The 11,106-nt window shown below is 33.4% G+C and overlaps 1 protein-coding gene across 1 annotated transcript; it reads left to right on the top strand.

Annotated features, from left to right (window-relative positions):
- The first annotated feature begins 8,686 nt into the window (after nucleotides 1-8,686).
- On the top strand, nucleotides 8,687-9,751 carry LOC134708647 (uncharacterized). Its single transcript, XM_063569294.1, has one exon. It carries the CDS (start codon nucleotides 8,687-8,689, stop codon nucleotides 9,749-9,751), a length of 1,065 nt encoding a protein of 354 aa, XP_063425364.1.
- The last annotated feature ends 1,355 nt before the right edge of the window (nucleotides 9,752-11,106 follow it).

Genomic DNA, 11,106 nt, shown 5'->3' with positions numbered 1-11,106 from the left:
TACTAAAAAAATATTACACCAGGGTTTTCGATATCATAAACTAGTCAAAACATTTACTAAACTTTATCATCGGTATAAGGACATCATTCGAAAATATAGCCCAACATGCAGACTTCTTGTACGTTCAGGTATTTATATAGATTAGACCGTTGGTTTTCCCGTTTGAATGGTTTTACACTAGTAATTTTGGGGCCCTTTATAGCTTGTTGTTCGGTGTGAGCCAAGGCTCTGTGTTGAAGGCCGTACTTTAACCTATAATGGTTTACTTTTTAAATTGTTATTTGGATGGAGAGTTGTCTCATTGGCACTCACACCACATCTTCCTATATCTATTTCACATCCAATATTTTATGGAAATATTCATTATAAAGCACAAAAATGTCAGTATTCACCTCAGAAGCTAACAAAACTTTTAAATGGACTTATTAAGAAGGGATATAGAAGAAAAAGAAAAAGAGCATGCTTTATTTCCATAAAATGGGCTCACAAGGAGCATAATATAATATCATTGTAATATAATATTCTTTTACAAATATAATAAACAACACATAGTTACAAAGACAAATAAGAAACAACAGTTTTCACATATAAGTATATATATTAAACCTTTGTCTCAGGCACACCTCTGGAAAGTAACAAAAAAGAATACTGTGAGTAGGCTAAATATATCTAGCTGAACTGCAAAAGGTACCAAGGGACGGTGCCATATGGCATGGTGGGTGCATATTAAAATGTGATTCGGGACATTAATGATATGGTAAGATATTGTAAGAAGTTGCACATAAGTTGCACATAAGTGGTATGTCATCCTCGTGCCTGGTGCAGAGGAGTCAGTTCTATTTAAAGTGCATGACACAACTGCAAGAGGCACCAAGGGACAATGCTAATTGACATGCCAAAGTGCACAAATTACGAAAAAGATAAAATATTACCAGTTTAATAATAAAATATAATATATAGTTACGATACGGTTGTCAGGCCATTAAAGATTGCATATTTTGGCTTTAATATTGATTCACTTATAGGGTCTTTGCATCGTAACTAAACTCAACAAATTTATTTACAAACAAGTTGTTGGCATGACACGGGTTATGCTCTTCTCATATATATTATGATGGTATGATAATAAACCCCTCACGGGAAGGATTGTGCCTGATATTCATATGATGAAGACATAATTTTTAAATCAGCTAAATCTGAAGCTGGCATGTCAGTTAACTGCTAGCAGTCTGATGTTATTTTTGTATAATTGTCATTTTGTTTATTTTATTTGGTTACATCTTCTGACATCAGACTCGCACTTCTCTTGAACTGAATTTTAATGTGCGTATTTTTATGCGTTTACTTTTCTGTATTGGCTAGAGGTATAGGGGAGGGTTGAGATATCAAAAACATGTTTAACCCCGCCGCATTTTTGCGCCTGTCCCAAGTCAGAAGCCTCTGGCCTTTGTTAATCTTGTATTATTCTAACTTTTAGTTTCTTGTGTACAATTTGGAGTTTAGTATGGCATTCATTATCACTACATGAACTAGTATATATTTGTTATGGGGCCAGCTGAAGGACGCCTCCGGGTGCGGGAATTTCTCGATGCATTGAAGACCTGTTGGTGACCTTTTGCTGTTGTGTGCTCTATGGTCGGGTTGTTTGTCTTTAGCACATTCCCCATTTCCATTCTCAATTTTAAAATCAGCAAAAAGTTTAGAAGTATTAGTTTGAGTTCATCTAAAGGTTAAAACTAACAGATACTAATCTCCGGTGGAAATGAAAGAAGTTCGTTAAACATCTATCATAATTATCTATGCAAACCTGAGTAACATTAACTTGAAATCTTATGTCATAAAATATTATATTTTACCCGTGTAAATGAATTCATAATCACAAATCTATATTTGATTATTCTTACCCATTTTTAAATGTGATAATCAGCATGCCTGTTACAACTGAACATAAAAACGTGGAATATTTCATTGAGACAACAACCCAACCAAAAAGCAAACACAGCAAAAAGCTTATTTGTTTTCATTGCATTTGAGCTATGCTTCGATCGGTGACATATAGTTGTTAATTTTTTATTGAGTCAATTTGTCTTCAGTTAAGTCTCCTGGGCAATCATATCACATCTTCTTTTTTATTTGATATTTTACAAAGGTGTAATGATTTATGTGCTCTAAATGGTTCATTAGAACTGGATTTGATTTGAATAGTTCAGTGTCTATTTTTCATATTCAGTATTAATGGTAGTCAACACAGAATAATTAAATCAAAAATTTCAAGAATATTTCAAATAAAGAGCGATATACTCAAATATGTTTAATCCTGCTGCATTTTTGCGCCTGTCCCAAATCAGGAGCTCGAACCTGTGGCTTATGTTAGTCTTGTATGATTTTAGATTTTAGTTTCTTTTTATATAATATTTTGGAGTTTAGTAGGACGTTCATTATCACTGGACGAGTATATATTTTGTTTAGTCTCATTGAGAGATCTAAACCTGTTACACACTTTAATCTATGTCAGTTTTTTCTCTTTCTGCTTTAGTTTTTGAGACGAAAGCCCAAAACTTCAATTGTCCCCTTTGTCCTTTTTTCAGAAACTGCCACCAGGTTTTTAAATTGAACTAATCCCTGAATACAATCTATAAACTATAGACACCGTAAGGAACATTCAATATAAGTTGTTTTGAAAGTATTTGGCCAAGTAGTTTCGGAGAAGATTTTTGAAAAAGTAATTAGACTTTAACAAAAATGTGTGAAACACGGCAATAACTCCTCAAGGGGTCAATTGACAATTTTTATCATGTTGACTTATTTGTAGATCTCCTTAGATGAACATTCATTGCCATTTATACATTCTCTCTATCTATTATAAAAAAAGAAAGTAACAAAAACAGTGATATTTGATAAAAAATTACTTACACCCAACAATAACCCAACATAGGTTGTCGAACTTATCTCAAAATTTATAACAGATGAATATTAATGACCAATGTATCACTTTTATCGCCTTTTCATTTTTGCTCTAACTGCTGAAGTTTTTAAGATAAACGCTAAAATCTGCTTTTGTGCCCTATGTTCTATTTTTAGCCTTGACTGGCCTGTTTATTGGTAGATCATATAACTTCGGGTACAATTTATAAACTAAATACGTATACCCTAAGGCATATTCAATTACAGTTTTGAAATATTTGGCCAAGTAGTTAAATAAAAGAAGATTTTTGGAAAGACTTGCATGAAATAATGTTAACAAAACCTATTTCATTTAAGGATAATAACTTCTTTAAAATCATAGACTTATTTTTAGATCCTACTTAGCTGAACATTTTTGCCATTTACACTTTCGCAGATAGTAACCCTACAAAAGGACTACTTAGGTGGTTCATAGCTGATAGATCTTGACTTATTTATCACTATAACACTTTTTTCTTTTACTGTTTTTGTTTTTTAGATGAAATCCGAACACTGCATTTGACCCCTATCGTCTATGTTTTGCCATATCGACCATGTTTGTTGATGGATCAAAACTTCCGATACAATTTATCATCAGTTACCCTTAAGAACATTCTGTTAAAGTTTGGAAGTATAAGGCCCAGTAGTTTTAGAGGAGAAGATTTCTAAATGTGAAAGTTGTGAATGGCATGTGGAGAATATGTCAAAGAGACAACAGCCCGACCAAAGAGCAACAGCTGAAGGCGACCAATGGATCTTAAACGCAGCGAGAAAATCCTCAGATGCTCCCTAAATACAATTGTGTACTAGTTCATTGAAAATGGACGCCACACTATATGAAGTCCAAAACATATAAATTAACTAAAATTAAAAATACACATAAGACTAACAAAAGCCAGATCCTCCAGACTTTGGACAAGCGCCCGGGAATACACATGTTTTGTGAGATCTCACATCTAGCTAATGTAGAATAAAGAAACACTTAACTATACGCATAATAAAATAAGATAAAATCACGATGTCAGAAAAGGTAACAAAAGAAACTAAGCAAAATGACAATGATACATAAAGGAACAAAAGACTACTAGAAGTTACTGACATGCAAGCCTCAGACCTCAATTAAACTGATTGAATGAATATTTCGTCATTATCATGATAGTCTGTTATTCAGTGGTTTTCGTTTGTTGCTGTGTAACATATTTGTATTTCGTTCATTTTTTGTACATTAAGTAGGAATTTAGTTTTCTTGTTTGGATTGTTTTTCATTTGTCATTTCGGGGGCTTTAATAGCTGACTATGCGGTATGGGCTTTCAAATTGCTCAATGTTAAAGGCCGTACGGTGACCTATATCTGTTAATTTTTGTGTCATTTGGGCTCTTCTGGAGAGTTGTCTCACTGGCAAACATATTATACCATTATATATTCTTCTTTTTAGGATGAACAATTGTTGTAAAACAATCTAAGCCAATTTGACCCATATGTTGTATTTTAAGCCATAGCGGCCATGTTTGTTAATGGATTAAAACTTCGGATACCTTTTATAAACTAGATACACTATCTAGAATATTCGGTTAAAGTTTGAAAGTAATTGGTCCAGTAGTTTCAGAGGAGATGTTTGAATTCCGTAAAGGAATTCTGTTATTTTGGCGTTTTTAACATGATATGTTATTTTATTGAAAACGAAATATTTGTTCTCCTATGTTTGTCCAATGTTTAACTGAAGTGCAGTATTAAATAAATTACGCAGAAATTCTTGACTTAACAATTTCCGTTTTTGCTTCGATTGATTGTTCAGTTTCACGTTTCCGCCGAAGGATAATCTTTGTTATACATATGATTCCCCAATGCATACAATTTTTTACTTGGATCAGAAAGTTGTAAAAGATAACACTATATAACGTTCAACTGCTTGCAATTTATTGTGATGATTTGAAATAGTTGTACATTAATAAACACTTTTAAATTCTCTACATCTTTTAACAAAAACAAAAATGTTTCTTACCATTAAATCGTTACCATCAAGTTACTATCGGACTAAAAGACAAAACTTTTAGGTAAATACCCGTTCTTACCATTAAAATATTATCATCAACAATAGGTCTAATCAATGATCACAAATAGAAACTATTAAAACTGAATAACCAAATCACATAGAAATAATGTTAAACTGTATTCTTGCTGCTCGTGAGTTTACTTTTGTTCTTTGACGCCTGCTTTCAAAACTTCCATTTCTGATTGCAGTTTATTTAAGGATCCATTCAAGTTCAAGATATAAGTGCGATACGTGCGAGTTTCATCTAAAAATTGTCTTTGAATTAGGTTAATTGCTACCTTCATTTCATTCACTGAATTACCACGAGGCAAACTTAAGTCTAACTTTTCTTCAAGACTGCCAAGTCTACCTTCAATATTTTGCAAATTGGCGGGAGATCCTCGACTTTGTTCAGAAATTGTGTCGACTTTGGTCTTTAAGCTCTCGACTGTTTTAACTGTATCTTTTAAAGTGTCAATGTCACGTGCATGTCTTCCAATAGAAGTGACTGTCTCCGCTAGCTGTCGTTGTAATGCACTGTAAATCGATGTTTGAACGGAGGACTGTGATTGAAATTTGGCGGCAATATCCAACATTTGCGATTGTAAAGTGGCAAGTTTTGGAGAACTTCCTTCAGAGAGACTTGATTTCCAGCTTTTAACCTCATCCATGAACCCTTCTAGTCTAGCTATACTTTCTCTTGTAGAATCTAGCTTTGACTTCATTTCTTTTGTCACTTCTTTTAAGTCCTTAGAATCAGTAGTTAGTTTTGTAAATTGGCCACTGAAAACTTCAGTAATTGTGTTGAGTCGTGCATTTGTAGTATCTATCCCCGTCTGCATGTGCATTATAGAAAGAGGTTCGTCATCAGCAGAAACTGGTGTTCCAATACTTTTGCAGTTATTATCAGGAACAACAAATTCATACTTGCACATGTCACCATTTGTTCCAAAGAACAGGACAAGAAATAATCCACATTTAAGTAATTCCATTATTAAAACTTTTTCGTTAGACCCGTCTAGAGTTATTTCAAAAACAGAACATGTTTGAGAATGTTCGATGCTTTTATATAAACTTGTAATCTTTAGTCTATAAAAAGATGGGGGAAACAAAAGGAGTTAAATTCTTTCACCAGCCTACATCTTATAGACATCTTTGGGAATGATTGAAAGTTATTTCCTCCCCAAACACAAATCATTCAAACTTTCTTTTACATATCAGTTTTAATTTAATTTTACTAGATACTGTTATTTATTTTTCTCATTAATGTGTTAACCTAAATATGTACAAGGCAATGAGAGTAAAATAACTGTAATTTTTGTAAACAAAGCGTAATTACTTCACAATTTGTATAACACCTTTCCTCCCGTTAAGTCAACGCGGGATTATACCGTTCCGCCAAATACCGGCATTGTCGAATTCATCGAAGACATGTAGCAAGCTCCTCCATTAAATAATTGTTGTTTGCAAACAATAAAAAGGAAGGGCAGGATGTTTAAGTTTGTTTTGAAAATTTTATCAGGTAATGTTTTGGTGAAGACAGCTTCCATGACGTTATATTAAGCGACGGATTTAAATTACGAAATACCAAATTCTACAATGTCATAAGTCGATTTTTTTAAATAACGCATTAATGTGAGGAGTTTATACATCAGTATCACTGTTTGTACAGTAAAACCATAATAAATATGCGTTTGTTTTAGTAACTCGCGTGTGAATCTGAAATAAAGCATCTTGTTTAAAAATTACATCAGACTATTTCGCTTTTGTTTGTACACGATTAAAGTATGTATGCAATAAAGTAAGACTAAAATAGGATATAGGTTACAATTTTTGCAACACCCTAAAATTTACTGTCTCTCGTTTTTAGTTCAATTGAACCAAAATAAGCTCTTCAAAACTTGGTGATTTATTATTGACTTGAGTCGTTATTTGTATAACTAGATATTCATTGAACCTAGCTGACGAGACTACCGACGCAGTCAGCATTGACTATTATCTTGCAAATGTTCGCCTTATGGATATACACATCTTCTCAAGCAAAGCCCGAGTTTAAGTTCCGTTTTCTGTGAACACAGGATAGAAGTCATGACTGACGAAGATGAAACATATATGCTATGTGTGTCGCCCTTCCCTTGGAAGAAATTGGTACTGCAAATTTCAGCTTATCATTATGCAAAAAGAACAATTTGAGGTCATGCTGTTTCTTGTGTTTTTTTATTATTAAAATGATAATGTAATCAATCTTACATGTGTTTATTTTGTATTGAAAGAGAAAATACTTATGAATGGGTATACGTCAATGAGATAGCAACCCAAAAACACATAGACATCAGAACAAGTCATCTGAGGTTCCATATCTAGTCTTCAACCCTTGTCATTAAATACTAACCAGTACTAACCAGTACTAACCAGTACTAACCAGTAAAATCACATGCAACAACAAAAAACAAAAAAACTTTAAACCATTTTTGAGCAAACCAGTGTATCTGAAAAAAAATAATGAAACCTTAAGGCCGTTAGTTTTCTCGTTTGAATTGTTTTACATTGTCAAATCGGGTCCTTTTATAGCTGACTATGCGGTATGGGCTTTGCTCATTGTTGAAAGCCGTACGGGGACCTATAGTTGTTAATGTCTGTGTCATTTTGGTCTTTTGTGGATAGTTGTCTCATTGACAATCATACCACATCTTCTTTTTCATATTACCCAAGGGATACTAAGATACACACAAAACACAGTTCCTGCTTTTAAGCATAACTATAGTATTTACACAAAGATGTGGTTAAATGAAACTGGATAATCTGCATTTATCAAGCTTTTCAAATTAAGGTATGATCAAATCGCTAAAAGACCCCTACCTACCCCTCCACCTTCACTTTCCTGACTTATTAAAAACTATCATTTTGCATTGACAATAATATCTTAGTGTAAATCAGAAATACCCATTCGAGCCAACGCTCTCAAGGTGTATCCATTGCTTACAACTACGAAGTTCATAGTTTACACAACCAAAGTTTGTTTTGTGTACAACACTATACGCTCTGAGAGCCATAATTATCAAAAGGGATAAGAGAAAAACAAATTGGCATTTAAAATCCTGAAAATAGTTTAAAACACAAAGTGATTGAATAAAAAGAAATATCTCTTAGAGCGACACATGTACACAATTTATATTACACGAATAAAAGGAGACAATGGGTGACCGTCATAGACCAACAGAATACAAAAAAAATGTCTCAGAAGTCCAGGACTATCCACGTTCTTAGTTGCATTTGTTTCAAAATATACAAGTCAGAGGATTATAGAGTATTCAAAGATTTATACATTTTTTTTTTGAAAAATATATTTGCAGTTAAATTGTTGTCGGTTCTCAATATATGCCGCCGCTTATAATGCGTGTTAAATATTCTGTTTTTCGCTGACGTAGACAGTAAGGCTAAACCTGATCGAATTTCCTAAGTTTATATTGTTCATATTCAAGTTCGATATAATTAATCTGATATATCTATACAAGGGCCGATAAAAAAAAGTAAAAACATTGAAATCTCTGGTCCAAAACAATGCTTTCAACCTATAAATTTCTCGTTTGGTTGTTACACTTCCTGACGACAATATAAATATTTCCTGCTTACAATGAGAAAGAGCTTTAAATATACTTCAATTATAATGATTCCATGCTTTCGGCTAAAAAGCAACGGTACCAATAAATATGACAGCACAAGAACAATGTGCAATGATATGTCAGCTATGTGTAGTAGATCCAAAAGTGAAATGGAAATGTTTAAAATGTGAGCTATTGATGTGCATGAAGTGTAAAGACAAAGTACATGCTAAATTCAAGACCGACAAGGAGCATAGAGTTATTGATATAAAGGAACTCCAGTTAGATGGGATTGAAGAGTATGATGCGTTTAACCTGGAAGAAGACGAAGAAATGATGACACCAAGATTAGAAGTAAAAATAACAAATATAAAAAAGTTCCCGACAACATTAGAGAATATCACAATTCTAGCAATATCATTGGATGATTCGCTCTGGATAGGTGATGGAGAAGAACAGGAAGGATTCCATCCATTCTCTAAACCAACAGCCCTACAAAAGGTAAAAGTCGAAACACAAAAACTGAAGGTTATATCTACGTTTAACATTGGTGTATGGGACATAGCTATAACCAATACCAATGACTTACTTATGGCTACACGGGAATCAAAGCTGAAGCAAATAATTAATTCCTGTAATAGAGTATCAGAATCTACATATGAGGTACATGCAGATTCGTTCATAATTTCGTGTGTACACGTGACAAAGAATGGAAAAGTTATAATAGGTGCAAATAAAAAAGATCCTGAACACAGAGAAATTATTGGTGTCATGGATACAGATGGTAGTCGTCTTACATGGCATGAAAACGATAAAAACCAAAAACCTTTATTTGAATATCCAATGTCTATTACCAGTACAACCAACGAGAATATATTTGTTGCGGATTTACGCCGAGTGGTGGTGCTAGGGAAGGTAGATGTGATTCGTGTTTACCATCCTATCATCAAACTATGTCCATTCAGACCAAAATCAGTTGTGACCACACCATTAGACAATGTTATAGTGGCCGACTGTCATAATCATTCACTACACATACTGAACAATACTGGTCACAGCTTGACCACCTACACAACCAGCTGTCATTGGAGTTGCATTTCCTTACTCACTCGCCATCGCTTCGGTAGGACAATTCACGGTTCTATACATTGGATGCAACACACAAGAAGATAGTTCTGAAAATGCAAATCTGTACAAAGTGAACATCACAGGTTGTTAATATTCTCTATAATAATCAGCAATTAGAACACTCGGTTTATTGATTGATCGATTTAAACAAATGATTAATTAACGGACAAGTGTCGGACAAAAAGCAAAAGTGTCCGACAAAAAGCAAAATTATCGGACAACAAGCAAAAGCGGATAAAAAGCAAATTACTGACAAAAATCACCGTATCAAACGTCACCAAAGACATTATTAAAGATTTCCGGTAGTATATTCATGGTCAGAAAATAAATTCAATAAAAATATTCGTAAAGGGTCCCACGTCTGGTTGAACCATGTATCTCGACTGCAATTATTCGGTGGCAATGCATAATGTTGACTGCCAAAAACAAAACTAATTTATCAGTAAGATACACATTTCTTTACAAAGTCGTTGTTTTATTATCTGCAGCTATATCTTGATCTTGATAATAATTCTGTCAAGTTTTCCTAACATTCCGTGAAAGTTTAAATAAAGTCATTGATGTCTGAATATTTATGTGAGCAAATTTACAGCTTATATACAGCTTATATATAAGCTTTACAGAGTTATATGATTTTTTTTTTGTGTCAGTTCAGCGATGTGCTGCTGTTTTCGATGGTGATATACTTATCCTCGGAAGTGACTTTGTCTGTTCTCTTAATGTCTGTTCCTTATATCCTTGCACGTATCACGCACAGCATTCTCGCTTGTATCTACTAATAGCTAATGTTTTTTTAATCTTATGCCTCTAGAAGTCAATATATAAAAAAAAAGTTATTAGTAAATTACCAGAAGGAACATAACAGATTCACCAGTAATTAAGGATTGAAGAAAAACAATTCAAACCCTTATGGAAATAAATCAAATCCAAGAAACAAGACAATATAGGTGTATCAACCTGAAAAAAATAACCAGATCGAAAACCGACAGTAGAGAATCTTCAACAATCTAATCAGTTTCAACAAAAGACGAACATGACATAAAACTCAAAAAGAGTAGTAACAATCTCAACATACAGATTATCATATTTTCACATGCTCAAACACTTAGAAAAGTACAAAGTTCTCATCATCCTGAACCACCACTTAACATCACACTTCTCAGGCGCGACTCCGCTTCTAGAAATTAGCAGTAAGACATATGCTTCAACAACTAGCATAAAAAAAAGGAAAAATTTCGCAATACTTGAAAAAGTGTTTGTGTGATTCTGTCGAAAGGAAATATTATTTTTTTGACAATACTGGAATTTTTAATAGCTTTTGAGACAGAATCACACATACACCTTTTCACATATATAACAATATGGGATCAGAGACAAAAGCCATTAATGTACGACAAACT

Source organism: Mytilus trossulus, chromosome 2 (genome assembly GCF_036588685.1).
Source record: "Mytilus trossulus isolate FHL-02 chromosome 2, PNRI_Mtr1.1.1.hap1, whole genome shotgun sequence".
NCBI lineage: Eukaryota > Metazoa > Mollusca > Bivalvia > Mytilida > Mytilidae > Mytilus > Mytilus trossulus.
This window is presented reverse-complemented; position numbering and strand designations above follow the sequence as displayed.

Bases quoted from the DNA above. Each gene is read 5' to 3' on its own strand.
- LOC134708647 (XM_063569294.1), top strand. From the start codon at position 8,687: ATGACAGCACAAGAACAATGTGCAATGATATGTCAGCTATGTGTAGTA.